This window comes from Podarcis cretensis (genome assembly GCF_951804945.1).
Source record: "Podarcis cretensis genome assembly, chromosome: 8".
Classification (NCBI taxonomy): Eukaryota; Metazoa; Chordata; class Lepidosauria; order Squamata; family Lacertidae; genus Podarcis; species Podarcis cretensis.
The window spans coordinates 77866760-77883184 of NC_137177.1; the positions used below are offsets into that span (position 1 = coordinate 77866760).

Here is a 16425-nt window from a genome sequence, read left to right on the forward strand (position 1 = left end):
CATGGATGTGCAAACTGGTGGCTCAGGACCATCTCAAAGAGGTGGTGCAAGATATAGTGATGGATGCCATGGATGCTTTAGCTGAGATTCATGCATTGCAGGGGGTTGGACTAGATGACCCTCGGGGTCCCTTCCAGCTCTACATTTCTATGATGAAGTCCCCTTGGATAAGCTGAAATCAAGCACCTCAGAATGCTTCTCTAAACCTATTGTTCCCAAGAGGAAAATCTCTGACAAGGGAAGGGAGCTCCAGAGGAATTTCAGCCCTTCAGCTTGAACATTGACTCCTGTGAGAGATAAGGAGTTTCTAAAAAGAGGGTTTTGACACCTGCCCTGGCTTCCCTCAAAGCAGAGCCTGCCTATTCCAAACCCTCCCAGGTGGAGAGCGAAAGGCCAGAGGACCCGATTACCAGTTTAACGAGAAGCACCGTTAATGAAAAGAGCGAGGCCCATAATGGGAGACAGACCCGTGGGAGAGAGGAGTGGGACAGCGGGTAAACACAGACATTTTACGTAAAGAGAAAGGGACAGGGAAATATTTTAGTGGGCCATAAATTTGGATTTCTAATTACTTCCTCGTGTTTTTCAGCACTCCTCAGTCAAGTTTGATTAAAATTCCTTTCAAAAAAGGAGTTGTCTTCTTGCGGGGCCTCCTGTCAGGGAGCAAGCGCCATGAAAGCCCCAGAAGAGGAGGTGCTGCAAGGAGGCACTCGCATACGCAACCCTCCCAGCCAGAATTCGGTCTTCCAGTCCAGTTGTCAGGAGGAGAAGAAGATGCCAAACCAGGAGAATAATAATTTTAAAAGTGTAAGTGGTTAGCACTTCTGCTGTTATTTTCCTGCTTTCTAGAAGTCATCTAATGCCTGGGGCACTCTGCACATGTTCAGATGCTGCATTCTAGCTCCTCTTGCTATAGTTAAGAAAAACTTTGTTCTTCTTAAGAAAGTTACTCTGCGGGTGTTCAAAGGCCCTTGACTTGAGGTGGCAGGTGTGTGTGTGTGTGTGTGTGTGTGTGTGTGTGTGTGTGATAGAGATGCTTCTTTATCCCTGATCTTACTTGCTACTCCCCTCCCATCTGGAAATCTGTTGTAAAACTTACGAAAATGACTATTATAGCAAAACGCTTCATATGCCTAACTCTGTTCTAATACATTTCAAGTACCTGAAAATGAGTGCAAGAGCCCTGAAAAGAACATAGAGCTGAAAGAAAGAGTGGAGGAAAGCACCACTCTTCCAGCTACCTTGCCAATATCCTTCTTAAATTGTGGTGCCAAGAACTGGACACAGGACTCCAGGTGTGGCCAGATCAAGGAAGAATAGAGTGGGACAATGACTTTCCTTGATCAGTACACAAAAGTGAATGGGAAGGCCTGTTCCCTGTACCCCATCCTGGCACCTAATACACAGCTCTCCGTCTTACAATCTCCTGCCTCCTTCCCTAATAGCAAGAGACCCATCCACAGAGGTAGAGCTGGTGGTCTGCCTCTTTCTGCCAATCCCCTCTCTCTCTCCCCCCCCCCCCCGTTCGACCCATGCATGCGCCCCCACCATGCCAGCTATTCAATCTCTCCTGGGGCAAGTCAAAGGGGTTAAGAACAGCCAACTGCCTCAACTGCTCCGGAGAAAGCACTTGCTTACACTGCAGCCCGCTTCCCTCTTTATTAATATGCTATTTATCACCAGCGCCAGCTTTTAATACCGTTTTGGCTTAATGTCGTTAATGAAATATAAATACCCTGCGCTAATGATGTTGGTCAGAAGGCAGTACGGGCAATTGGCAGGATTGCAGGAGGCAGCCCAAACCACTTTGCCGTGCGTGCCTGGAAGTAAGAGGATGCAAAGGCACGGCTGATGTTGCCTGTTCCAGGTCAAGAAACATCCAGCGCCGCAGGGAGCTGCTGCCTTATCTTTGGGCCACCCATGCAAGTAGGATGAGGTTGCAGGGTGGGCTGCACTCCTTCAGAAGGTAGCGGAGTGCATGGGTTATGGGCAAATTTAATGTTTCCCTACGTTAAAAACTCCCTGAAGGCAGAAAACCAGCAAAGCAGGTGACAGACAGGAGCACCACCACCCCACCTTGTATCCCTGATAGGCTAGGTTGCTATTGACAGGGAGTTTCATACATCAGGGAGCAGAAGGCAGCTTTCTATGTTCCCTGAAGAGTGCACTCTTCCCTTCCCACGGCTGTGGCAAGGGCCCAAAAAGACTGTGTATGTGCACCCACCTTACACAGAACAAAGTTACCGACAGTGGACAGCCAGATGCCCAGAGAGGAAGCTCACAAGCAAAGGACAATGGAGAAGCAGGCAGTACAGGGGGGCAAAGAGATGCGTGTTCACAACACTGCTCAGCCACTGGCGCAGCCTGAGGCAAGCCTTTCTCTCTACCCCCGCCCCTGCCCTGGCCTAAACCTACTTCACAGGCTTGTTGCAAAGCAAAAATGGGAGAAACAAATTCACACCCAGCACCCACCAATTCCTCGAAGGACGGACAGGATGCAGGTGTGAGGAGCAGTAGGGTGTAAATGTAGACCGAAGAAGGCACCTTTTAGTTTGGCATGACCTTCTCAGCGCTTCTTGTAAGACACAGCTCCCCCCATCCATGCACCCTCTTTTCAGGTGCCGCAAATCCACTTCAGAGTTTCTCCACCCCTGCTGTGACCCCCTCTCCCCTCCCAGCTTTCCCCAATGTCACCCCCAGAGCCTCTGGGGAGCACGAGACTCATTTGCTGGGGGTTTGGCCTGACTAGTCTCGGCGGCTAATCCCTCGGGTGTCTCCTGTCAGATTATTAATTAGCTAAAGCGGATCGGCCCTGGAATAACATGCAGCGGGACCTCAGATAAAGCAGGCTAGCAGGAGGGCCGGCATGTGGCCTGCTTAAAGAGACAGGACTATTGTTTCTCCCATTATGGGATACAGAGCACCGCCTCTTCCAGGCTATCACCTTCAGGAACAGCAGTCCTCTGCAGGCACCTTTCCGTCCACAGCTCCAATAATGCACAAGTAGGGCTGCAAACAAAAGCAGGGTGTTTGTGTGTTTGCATCAGACTTAATGCATGTCCGGAGACAGGCAAGGTATGCCCCTCTCTGCCTGCCGCTGCGCTCTCTTTACTTATTTATTTCTTAATATCTATGAACTGCTTGGTTGTAATGACACTTCAGGGCGGTTCACCAAAAAAAAGTGGGGGGGGGGCGATACAGTACAAGAATGAAAGGTTAAAAGCAACTGTTCCCAAAATAATTAAAATCAGCAGTAAACTAAAAGCAGATTAAATATACATCAACATTATATATATCCGGGTCGGGTATATAAAACAGAAGGCGCCTGCTTGATGTTAGTGGACCTGCTTGGTGTTTCCTTATCACTCACAAGAGTGCTTCCCGCATCTCCACATTTTTCTACAGTACTTTTCGGAATATAAAGTCAAGGTTTAGACCACACCTGGCCAGACCACACCTGGAATACTGTGTCCAGTTCTGGGTGCCACAATTTAAGGAGGATACTTACAAGCTAGAAAGTGTGCAGAGGATGGCAGCCAAGATGATCAGGGGTCTGGAAACCAAACCTTATGAGGAACGGTTGAAGGAGCTGGGTATATTTAGTAGGGAAAAGAGGAGACTGAGGAGATACGATAGACATTTTCAAATTTCTAAAGGAATGTCACATGAAAGATGGAACAAGTTTATTTTCTCCTGCTTGCTCGGGAAAGTAGAACCCAAACCCATGGCTTCAAGAAAGACGATTCTGACTAAACACCAGGAAGAACTTTCTGACAGTAAGAGCTGCTCAACAATGGAACAGGCTCCCACAAAAGGGGGTGTACACTCCTTCCTTGGAGGTTTTTAAGCAGAGGTTGGATAGCCATCACTCAGGGGTCCTTTAGTTGAGATTCCTGCATTGCAGGGATTGGACTAGATGACCCCCAGAATCCCTTCTAACTCTATAATTTAATGATTCTAACTCCTGAACCTGCAACATACAATCCTAGATCCTTGTTTCTCAGTGCCCCAAGCATTTTCAGAGCATTTTTCCCTCACCACAGCATAAAGCCCCCCCCCTTCAAATCAAGGATATAATTCCCAGAGTGGTCAAAACAATCAATCCTTCTTTTCTGGGAACTCCCAGCACCCTTAAACTACACTTCCCAGGATTCTTTGGGAAATGGTACAACAGTACTTCGAATGTATCATGCTGAGTGGCCCCAGATACAATGTGGGTAGGGGAACCCACAGAAAAGGTGGGTACAGAAGGAAGCGAGAGAGAACTAGTATCCCACAAGTGTTATGAGAAGCAGCTCCAGCATAAGGGATATCAAGTGAGAGAGCAGGAGATGGGTCAGGGACGGACAACCCAGGCCAGAAGAACTATAACTCCAGAAGAACTATAACTCCCATCATTATGCTCATGCTGGTTGAGGTTGACCACAGCTGGACATCTGGAGGACCACAGGTTCCCCATACACAATCTAAGAAATTGGGAAATGAAGCCATCTCAGGAAATCCTTTTCTCCCTGTTACAAAGTGCCAGGCCACCAACAGGCTACAGCGTGCACAACAGCCGTGGGAAATCCTTGAGAATCTGGGATCCTTGCCTACGGGCGAGGCAGCTGTGTGGGCCCAGGACCGTTTGCAGGGCTTTGTTTTGCATCCACTCGGCATTTCCCCATTCCTCCTCCTTGCTGGATTGGCTCACTTAGGCTCTGTTTGGAAACAGCAGCTTTTTGAGAACTTTAAAATGTGGAGCCACACCGAAAAAACGAGCCAATGGAAAATAAGGCAGGAGGAAGATGGTAAGCCAACCACGTGTGCTGCATTCACACATGCAATCACTCAGAGGTGAGAAGTCGCTTCCCCATTAGCGCATGATGCGCACTGTTCCCGGGTTGCCCAGAGTAGCAGAAGCTTCTCTGACATGTCTCATGCTTGGGGCACCACAACCTCTGGCTTGCAGAGCGTGCAGCCACTTCTGGGGATAAGCATTTCTCTCTCCCACACCAGCCCTGTCCTCAGAGTCCCGGTTTCAGATTTGTTTTGATTCACACTGGTGGAACTCAAATACTGAGTTATACGGGCACTAAACCTTGATTACCAGCTCTTAACACAGATTACTTAGGAAAGGGGGGCACTTTAATTGTTTTTCACCATTAGCATTTCCGGAGGACAACACACTGATTAATTTGAAGAGGCGTTCTGTGGCCACTACCATTGTCATATTTTCTCCTCGAACCCCAATGCCCTACTTAGTTGAACATGGTGCCAGCCTATATGGCCTTTTCCCAGGTGCTGGAGATAATATCACAGCACCTGATGCAGTAAGACAGGAGCCCCCAGAAGACCCTCACCCAAAGACCACCAGGGAATGTAGGGTTAGAAACTCAAAATATGTGAGCTAGGCACCAAATGGCACCTTGGTTTCAGTCACCACAACAGAATGCCTGTTCCCCATAGAGTTGGTCTAGATGACCCTTAGGAGTCCCTTCCAACGCTACAATTCTAAGATTCTATGATCTCAGCTACGTTGCTTGACTGTAGCTTGCTCTTCCAACAATTCACTTGTCCCAGTGTGCAAGAAGGAGAAACATACACAGTGGAAATGGTGTTAACTATGGGCTGGGGCGGAGGTTTTTAAACTGTTGTTTGTGAGTTCCATTTGGGTGGCTTGTGGAAAGGCTGTAAGGTAAAGGGACCCCTGACCATCAGGTCCAGTCGTGACCGACTCTGGGGTTGCGGCGCTTATCTCGCTTTATTGGCTGAGGGAGCCGGCGCACAGCTTCCGGGTCATGTGGCCAGCATGACTAAGCCGCTTCTGGCAAACCAGAGCAGTGCACGGAAACGCTGTTTACCTTCCCGCCGGAGCAGTACCTATTTATCTACTTGCTTTTTGATGTGCTTTCGAACTGCTAGGTTGGCAGAAGCAGGGACTGAGCAACAGGAGCTCACCCCGTCACGGGGATTCGAACCGCCAACCTTCTGATCGGCAAGTCCTAGGCTCTGTGGTTTAACCCACAGTGCCACCTGCATCCCAGAAAGGCTGTAGCACTGTCAAATATCTCCGTTCTCAGCCCTGCACTTATTTTCCTTGATGTGATGATGGAGGACTGTGTGCGAGTCAGCTGGCTTGATGGAGATGTCATTGCCAAACTGGTGCCCAGAAATCTCCACGTATTCTCAATCGAATCCGTGTTAGCAAGAAAATGAGCCTGGTGCCTGAGGATGCCTCCCATTGCACACCACCAGTCCAGTGGTGCCAGGAATGCATCAGGAAGGATGCTAAGGAAGAAGGCGGAGAGCCCGTTTTCAGCGAAGGGGATTGGCCCTTTAAGGCTCAAATTCTTAGAGAGGTGGTGGTGAAGCCTGGAGGAGATAGTCTGAAGGCAAAGGCAGAAAAGGCTTCAGTCTGTTTCCAATAGTTGCTGGAGAAAGTTGTTCCCTTGGAGCCATCTGTGGTCCATCAAGCTATGCCTTGCACCCAGCCTCGCCGCAGCTCCTGGCATCGGACCAGAATGTGTCAAAGCCCCTGAGAGGTTTTTGAGGATCCCCAAAGATCCCAGTTTGAAAACCAGTGCCTTAGATAAGTCAGGTTCAGGGGAAGGTCCTAGCTTTGCATGCAAAAGGTTTCAAGGTCAATCTCTGACATTTCTAGGTAGGGCTGGGAGTGCCCCCTTCCAGGAACCAGAGAGAGCTCCCAGCAGCCTGAACAATACTATATTTCTAGACATCTGCAAAGGAGACTCTGCAGATTCCACATTAAAAGAAAAAAGAAAACCCTGCTTGTCATTACTCTGTATTTCTTGGGAACATGACGGAGATGAAGAACAAGTTCAGAAAACAGCCATAAAGGAAATCCTTCTCTGAATCAGATCCTCAAAGCTGATGGGAGGGGTGGGGAATCAGCCTGTCGCTATCTTCAGGACAGCTGGGCTGATTTAACTAAGTTTTTACAAGGGTTCAGGTCCCCCCCCCCCAGCTTCAACTTTTTCTTTTTATAAAAGCAAATAAACCGCCACTGAAAAATCTAAACAACAAAATTAAAACGCTAAACTTGCTTAAGAAAAGCAGCCTGGGGCATAAATGAAGTAAACTACTCTTTCAAAGCAGCTAACAGACTGATCTGCTAAAAAGTAAGGTTTGGGGACAGATCTTTAAGATGCGTACCCCGCCTTAAATTAACTCATGCAGGAATGCAGCAAAGAAAGAGAATGAACACACAGAGAGAGACACCAAAGATGGGTTTTATTTTTGCTTTCTGCTTTCATCAACACATTCCTCAGAATTGCATTTTTAATAGCATCCTGTTTCTGAGAAATGTGTCTTGCACACTTACATTGGTCCAAATGAGGGATTGTTCAAATATGTAAAGGTGGTTTACATATTTAGGAATGCTAAATGAATGTTCACTTTACTTTTTTGAATTTGGGTCCAAAAAATATTTGTGTTCAATTAGCAAAACAAACATTGTTTTTCTTGTTGGGAAGTGATGGGATAGTCCCAGGAAAGACAAACCAATGGTCTGATTCTGTTTTTAGGTGTTCATCAAGAGGGCAGCTCCCATGGTTCAGGTCATTTGCAGACAACATTCTGAATGGGTAAAGACTGTGGCAGCCTAGCACAACTGCCCCCCTAGAAATTGTAATTTGTTCTAGTTAGGCACAATTGAAAAGTCTGCATTTACTTTGCAAGTTCCCGTATGGAATGACCTGATCTGCACTTCTAAGGCTAATGCGCAGATTGGAACTTAGCTATCCAAAACAGATTTCACACTTCTCTGAAAGCACAGTTCTTGAAAACTTCAAAAGATACAGTACTCATCTAAATCTGTAGTTTGAGGGAAAACGCACATTTTGCATCCGGTTCCAAGAGATAAAACATTAACAAATGTACAGCGGTACCTTGGGTTACAGACACTTCAGGTTACATACGCTTCAGATTACACACTCCGCTAACCCAGAAATAGTGCTTCAGTTTAAGAACTTTGCTTCAGGATAAGAACAGAAATCGGGCTCTGGAGGTGCAGCGGCAGCAGGAGGCCCCATTAGCTAAAGTGGTGCTTCAGGTTAAGAACAGTTTCAGGTTAAGAACAGACCTCCAGAATGAATTAAGTACTTAACCCGAGGTAAGGTAAAGGTAAAGGTAAAGGGACCCCTGACCATTAGGTCCAGTCGTGGCCGACTCTGGGGTTGCGGCGCTCATCTCACTTTATTGGCCGAGGGAGCCGGCATACAGCTTCCGGGTCATGTGGCGAACCAGAGCAGTGCACGGAAACGCCGTTTACCTTCCCGCCACAGCGGTACCTATTTATCTACTTGCACTTTGACATGCTTTCGAACTGTTAGGTTGGCAAGAGTAACCCGGGGTACCACTGTATTAAAATGCTATTTAAATACAGGTTTTTAATCTGCAGTTTAAAGTGGAAATGCAATGAAATGGTATGCAATGGTATTATGGGCAACATAGAAAGAGCCCAGCTGTTGGATCAGACCAGAGGCATATCTAGTCCTGCCCCGTTTCCCATTCAGATTGCTCCAGGAAGTCCAAGGGCAGGGCATGATGACAACAACCCTCGTTCACTGTTAATCATAAAATCATCAGAAGAAGGTGGATCAGGCCAAAGCTTCTTCCAGTCCAGCATCCTGTTCTCACAGTGGCCAACCAGATACATTTGAGAAACCCACAGGCATATGATCCACTGGTATTTAGAGGCTTCCATTTGCATTTATTAAAGATATATTTTTTTATTTCTTATGGACTTTTTGATTTCTTTAGGAGCTGGGGAAAGGGCCTCAATTGCCCACCATCTAGGACATTCATGGAAACCAGAGAAAGCTGCTTATACCAAGTCAGACCATTGAGTCTCTCTAGCCCAATATTGCCTACAATGACTGGCCGTGGCTTTTCGGTGTTTACAGCAGGTAACAGTGGCAGTGAACCTCACACTCCAAGTAAGTGTCGTGTGAAGATTCCATTAACACGCAAAAGTGACACCAACTGGAAATAGATGGATCCCTTGCTCTATTCCAGAAACAGTGTAGCTCAGTGGTAGAGCATCTTCCTTGTAAGCAGTCTCCAATGGCATCTCCAGGTAGGGCTGGGAATGCACCGTGCCTGAAATCCTGTAGAGCTGCTGCCAGTCAGTGTATACAATACTAAGCTAGATGGACCAAGGGTCTGACTCAGTGTAAAGCAACTTCCCATGCCACAGTCACAGTGTATGAATTAATTTTCATGTCTGGGTGGCACCCATGATAAGTGTTATTTACATTATAAACTCAAGGCATATGTAGGAACAGGATGCATGCTCTTTTAAACCAGGATGGAGAACTAGGTTATCTAGGTATTCTGAGAATCATAGAATTGTAAGTCTGGGAGGGACCCCCCCTGGGCCATCTAGTCTTACCCCATGCAAAGCAGGAATCACAGCAAAAGCATCCCTGATAGATGACCACCCAACCTCTGCTTAAAAACCTCCAATGAATCAGAACATCAGAGAATTGCAGGGTTGGAAGGGTCCCTGAGGGTCATCAACCCCACCCCCTGAAATAAGGGAATCACAGATGGAGACTAAAACTTGCATCATCATCATCATCATCATCATCATCATCATCATCAACATTATCATCATCCCTGACCATTGCCCATGCTGCTGGGAGTTGTAGCCCAACAACATTGGCTACCCACTGTTCTCCCCAATGTCAATGCCCTACATGATGATCTAGACCACCCTTTCTCAACCTGTGGGTCCCCAGATGTTGTTGAACTACAACTCCCATCACCCCTAGCTAGCAAGGCCAGAGCTCAGGGATGATGGGAGTCGTAGTCCAACAACATCTGGGGACCCACAGGTTGAGAACCGCTGATCTAGACCCTCACTGTGGAAATCAGCCAGTCTGCATTTCCATTTGATGACCCAACGCTCAAAGCAGACTGCAGTAGCCAAGGTCAGTTCCCTTTCTGAGTAACTCTGCTTTCAGTCAGGAAACTCATTATTATTAGCACGAAATCAGGCCTCTTACATCACGGCAATTTAAGGCTCATCCTCGCCTTTTCATTTTGCAATAACTCAGGCAACTATTCAATACACAATCAAATACCAGTTATTAATGTCTGTGGGAAGGAGAGGATCTATAGATAAGGTTCCTGGAACACACCTGTGCAATTTACATGGCACAAAATCTAGGGCAGGGGAAAAACAAGAACAGAGCTTTAATTTTACTCTAAAACAATGTCTGCATTTCTCATGGGTCAAACGGGAACACTTTCAGAGCCAAATGTAGACCCGGATGGGCACACATACTGAGAAAATAATAGAAACCCTTTTGCAGGGGTAGACCTTTCAGATACTGCTGGATTCATCAACCTCAGCCAACGAAGCCAGCATTTGGATTTGGAGATGACAGAGCACAAGGGCAGTTGGAGGGCTGCAGCTCAGCAATCAGAGCAGCTGATTTGCTTGCAAAAGGTCCCGGGTTCAATCCCTGGCATTTCCGGCTAGGTCTGGTAATGACTTCCATTTAAACCAGTAGTCCTCGAAAGGATGTGGTGTGCCACACTGGTGTGGCAGAAGAGGATGGCAAGTGTGGCGGGAAGATTCAAGGACAATCAAAGAAACATTTAAACATTTCAGTGTGGTATAGTATCTATCTATCTATTGCAGAATATGGATAGATACCTTTTCAAAATGAGAGCAAGAGCACTGGCTATTCTTCTACAGTTCTGCATGACATATGGCTGTGAACAGGAATCTTCAACTCTGATAAATATGAAAGATCAGAAAAGAGAAAGGCTTCTTTGTGTTGATGAGGAGATGAGAGTTTTTTTGTCTCATATTAGACCTAATATAAATTAGATTACCCGGCAAAAGGAAGCTCACACCTGTCATTGAGTTTGTATACATACTTAAGGTATGTATGTACGAAGCTCGTTTGACATTATATTTTGGGAATGATTGCTGTTCTTCTCTAGCTGCATGGTTTTATACTTTCTGGATGTCCTGTGATCATATTCTAAAGTAGTTGTGTTCTACGTTCTAAATCAAGCACTGCTAAGAGTTGTTTCATTTTCTTTTCCAATACATTCCTTATCCATTAAAAACATGGATGTGGAATAAGCAAATTTTTATTCTGAAAGTGCAGTCCAGAGAAAAAAGTTTGGACACCACTGATCAAAAGCAACTGTCAGCCAGTGCAGGCAATATGAAGCTAGAAGAACCAATGGATTAGAATAAGGCAGCTTTCTATGTTCCTGTGACAAGGACTGAATAATCTCAGGGCCTTAAGGAACATGTTGCCTTCTCTCCCCTTCCCTTGATGTCCCTCCCCTCCCCTCTGCTCAGCTCTGTGCAGCCGTCAACCAAATATCTGATTGAAAGCCTAGGGGAGGGAGTTTAGAACTGTCCGGTCTGGTTAGGATTGAAGGTCAATGATCCAATACAGACGAAGGATGTGAAAAAACAGGGGAGGGGGGATAGAGAGAGAGAGAGAGAGAGAGAGAGAGAAGGAGCCTGCTCAAAGAGAGAGGATAGAGGATGCCACGAAGAGCAAGGAAGTGTCTGGAACGCAGTTTCACACTCTGAGACCCAAGGGCTGTTTTTACTTCTGTCCTTCATGCTCACATCTTGTCACACTAGAGGTCAGGTCTCCCAAGCGTTCCTGGAGAGCTGAGCTGATCCATATGGCAGGCAATATGTTGACAATATGGATTGGCCAAACGCTGGAGCAGATGGAGGCGGCAACCCGGCTTCCTGCCCAGAGAGGCCTTTCGCTTTCTCCTCGTCCTCCCCTGTCAGAGCCACGCCAAAAGAGAGAGGGAGCAACTCTGTCAGAAAAAGTGCCTGCCTAGGTTAAAGGCGCTGGTCCTTTCTGGGAAGGCCAGGGATAGGTTCAAAGTGAGAAGCGTCCGTCATAAAGCTCCTGCTCAAAACTGTTCACGGAAGATTCGAGGCAACTGAGCGGGCAGAGCAGAAACAGCCCTTAACATCAACAACACTGATTTGCATCCAACTAAGCCCTGTTCAAAACAGAGCCACAGAATTGAATGGACCCAGCGTTAATCACGTCCTTCCATTTCAATGGGCCTACACTGACTACAATTTATTTGGATACAACTATTTGGCTTCACACAGTACATGTTGAGTGTTCAAAGCGCAGTGCATATGTCAGACCAGTAATCCTTATAATACTCCAGTGAAGTATTTAGGGAAAAGGAAAAGGGGGATATAGCTCAGGGGCAGAGCACTTGTTTTGCATATGGAGGGTCCCAGGTTCAATCCCTGGCATCTCCAGGTAATACTGGGATGAAGACTCCCTGCCAGAGCTCCCTGGAGAATCTGTTGGTAGATGTTGCTGTGGTGGACAGGCCAATGGTCTGACTGGGCATAAGGCAGCTTCCTCTGTCCCTGCAGTAGACCAGGATCATCACCGCAAAGATGCAGTTCCCTCAACTGCAAAGACCACAGAGTGAGTATGAGGACTGGTGACATGTGAACTCATGTTTTCCTTGTTTCCAGTTTGCACACTCAGCTATCATGATGCCATAGCGTAACCTGCCACCTCACCTCACAAATTCACTTATGAGCTTGAAGGAACCCGCTGTGCTCTCCAAACAAATTCCGTGCAAAACAATGGGCCCCAACACAGTCTGTCTCACTTTGGGGCCCTTTCCCTCCAACATCTCAATCGCTGCAGGATGAGCAACGGTACGTTCTGCAACGTCGTCTAACACATATATGCAGTTGGTAGTTTGCTGCTACTCCTTGTCCACTGCCCCACGTGGCACCCATGATAGTTTCTTGGATTTTCAAATGGGTCCATGAACCCAAATAAATTGGCGACTCCTGGTCTAGTCAGCCGTGCTAGCTGGGACTTATAGGAGCTGCAGTGGTTAAAGAAGACCTTTTCTTTTTGACAGTCATATTTATTATTTTGTTTTATTGATTTGAAAGAGTTTATAAACTGCTCAATATTTTAAATGGAAAAGCAAACAATATCATTAAAAGAAAAATGCAACCTAAAACGATAAAAGCAGGAATTCAGGGGATTCAAACTTGTAAAACATAATCTGATCTTACATGTCAGGGAAAGTCGCATGACCCTGTCCTATAACTCTGTTCCAAGTAAGACACTCCCTTTGTTCCAAACAAATCGTGGAAGATCTGTGGTTTAAAACAGAAGCCATGGATCACGCCCACTTGTTCCTGAACTCTTTGCAAGTTTTGGAGAGGAAGGTTGTTGAAATGCCCCGCCAAAGGTGCAACTGAAAGTTTTACTACTCTATGGTAAGCATTTTTAAAACAATCTCTTAGCTGGAGTATTCATCCATGTCAAGAACCAGCTCCATTGTGTTGGCTCCTACATACCCTTCGAAAAGAAGTGTGGTACTGTAGTTCTGCAAAACTACAGTCCCCAGATCCATGAGAGTTAATCGGCTTAAAAAACCAACAGGCGAAGTAGATATAATGCTAATTGTGTAGCATCCACTGAAAATGTCTACAGCCCATTTGTTAATTTATCTTGGAACAGTTATAGGCTACCTTTCCGAATAAAAAGAGAATGGTAACAAGAGAGCATCTAATGTAACAGAATAAAATAGCTCCCTCCCAAGACTCCCAAAGAACAATTCACAAAACAAATTATATGAATGTAGCTCATAAAATCAGCAGTCAAAAAATTCACAGCTTGTCTAAAAGCTCTCCCCCACCCCCAAAGCAGACACCTGCCTCCCACCCTGCCCCAGTCCTACCTCCTTCTCCATGATGTTTAATATAACTTAAACCAGATCCTGGTGTGATGACCTCATATATATTTTTCCTGTGCCAGGAAAAACAATTCATGTGGTGGTGGTGGTGGTGAGATGAGAATGCTGTGATGTCAGGACATGTGCAAATTCTCCAGCATGCTGGGTGAGGAAGCTAGTTGCGAGGATGCTGATCTCAGCAGCAACATGTTTGACAAGTCTGGAGCCCTTGGTTAGCACCAGGGCTGGCCCTATCATTGGGCAGTGTGTCTCAGCTGGGTGGGAGTGACAAAAAGCAGCAACAGGTTGTTGAGAAGATAGCAATGTCAAAAGCAACACAATGGCCAGAAACCATAACAATGTGAAAAACTTCATGGAATAATTCAAAACATCAAAACTAACAAACTGAAGTCTCTGAAAGTCCTTAAATGAATCATGGTGCCAGACTTTACCCGGCGGACAGCAAGCTGTGAAGCTTTGTATAATCAGCAGATATCCAATTCTGATGTCCAACTCTGAACTCTGCTGAACAGTGCTGAACAGTGCAGGTCATCATTTTAATATTTTATTTTCAGTTAATGAAGAAATTATATATCTTTCTACTTACAAGTGTTGAACTAATTGGCTGATGAAGAATTCAACAAAACAGTAGTTGTTATCCGGAAACACTGTTCAGCGGAGTTGGACATCAGGACTTTCAGAGACTTCAGTTTGTTAGTTTTGATGCTTTGAACTATTCCATAAAGTTTTTCACATTGCTATTGTTTCTGGCCATCATGTTGCTTTTGATATTGCTGACTCATTATTTTGAAACACAGGGGTTTGTTTGTTTACTCATTGTTGAGAAGATAGGGCAGTGTGTGCCATGTGGTCTGCACTCTGCCGTGCTAAGCCAGCCTGCTGACCTCAGGTGCCAGGGAAGGACTGTCCCACCACAAAAACAAAAGAAATTCAGTTGCCAATCTGGACAGCTTCTGTACTGGGATGGGAAGAGGCACCATCTTGTCCTTTGCCTCAGACAGCAGATTGTCATGGGCTGGCCCTGGATAGCGCAGATGCAGTCACAGGCTTTGTCCGTCATCTGGAGCAACGCAAGCATTTCACTTTTCGAGACGGGCGGCAGGGCACTATCAACTTATCTGTAGGATTTCTTACCTGCCCTTCATTGTAACATTCCGGTGTGGGTTACGATGACATACCAATGCAATATTAAAATGAGCTTAAACAATTTGCATCAGAAGAATAGGGTGGGTCTTAGAAATACATCTCAGCTGCAAAAGGCCAGGGGGCAAAGAGCTACACTATGAAGGCGCCAGATGCACCTCTGTGGGGAGGGAATTCCACAGCTTCCAAGAAGGAATTAAACAGCAATGTACACAGTGTAGAACATTTTGAGCATTGCAAGATGTATCAGCCTTGGGCAACATCAGAACTTCCCTTGAGCAAGTTTTGTTTATACATGGGCCTCTAACGGAAGGAAGAAAGCAGGCAGTGCTAAGGATGAACTAGTTTGAATTAATGAAGTTCATCGAGTTAGTTCAAAAATGTCCTCAACTACACTCAAAGTAGTTTCTATAATTGCTAGGTAGATAGAACACGAATTAAATCAGGAGTGGTTTTTTGGGGGGCGGGGGTGGGCTTTGAACAATTTCTAGTTCATCTGCAAGTTCATTCTCTTACCGGTGTTTTTTACGCCTCAGACTCTTTGGGCCTTTAAGTGTAAAGATCACAGTTTTGGTGGAAAAATAATTAAACAATTCACATCCACTGTATGTGGGTTGAGGTTATTTTTGGACGTTTTATTCGTCTTCTCTTATATATCTCAGCACAGCAGCTTGTAGCTTTCTGAATGTTGGAAGAAATTGCCGAAGATTACTTAGACAAGCATGAATTGAACTGTGAACTGCACATGAACAAAACTAGTTCCTTTGCCACATACTGAAGTAGAAATAGCTCCTTTTAAAAATGAACGTCCCAAGCCCTGGATGCAGACATACCTCAGCAGAGACTTAAGAGAACCCATGCAAGTAGCTTGAGCCACAAGATCTGACTGTAAGAAAAAACAAATTAGTACCTTGTATCCTTTGTTCCTTGGGCTTGAAATCCATTCCAAATCAACACGTTGAGGAGGGGTGTCAGGATCAGTAACCCCTCCCAGGGTGCTTCAGGAAACAGATAGAGTCTGATAGGTTCCCTATACTTGTTGGTGTCTCTTTGCCCTAAGGAAACAGAGGGAAATTATTTTAAAGTAGTAATGAATTTACAGCCCCTTTCTGAGAGCAACCGCCACACAACTGCTTACAAGTGTTTTGAAAAATTACAGTTCCAATATATAAACTTTTCTGATGCGGTAGAGAGCTGTATGAATTTATCAGGTTTTATTTTACTTATATACATAGCTAAAAAACTGTGAAAATGCCAAGCTTGCCTAATATGCTGAAGACCCATATCTTTTGATACTTTAATAGACAGATAGGTAGATTAGAGCTGTATTTTGGTGCGAATGGTGGCTTTTGGTGCAAATGTAACATGTAAGAGAGATGTGCAGCAGGACACTTCCCATGTACTATATTTATTATTTATTTCTGAAAGTGCAGAATTCTGTGGTTATAGGGTTGTATGCAATGCCAGCCCTTCTCAGAGTAAATCCACTGACACCGATGGACATGACTAAGGCCCATTAATTTCAGTGGGCAG

At 45.6% G+C, this 16425-nt stretch overlaps 1 protein-coding gene across 2 annotated transcripts in view; it reads right to left on the reverse strand.

Annotated features, from left to right (window-relative positions):
* The window catches only part of CASZ1 (castor zinc finger 1), a 446064-nt gene that overhangs the window by 237609 nt on the left and 192030 nt on the right, over positions 1–16425 (reverse strand). For both annotated transcript variants that reach the window (XM_079986666.1, XM_079986664.1), the window contains one exon: positions 15803–15947. Coding sequence is in view for 1 of the 2 variants with exons in the window: in XM_079986664.1 (XP_079842790.1) it covers positions 15803–15836 (34 nt within the window). In the remaining variant the exon portion in view is untranslated. The remainder of the gene's footprint in view (positions 1–15802; positions 15948–16425) is intronic.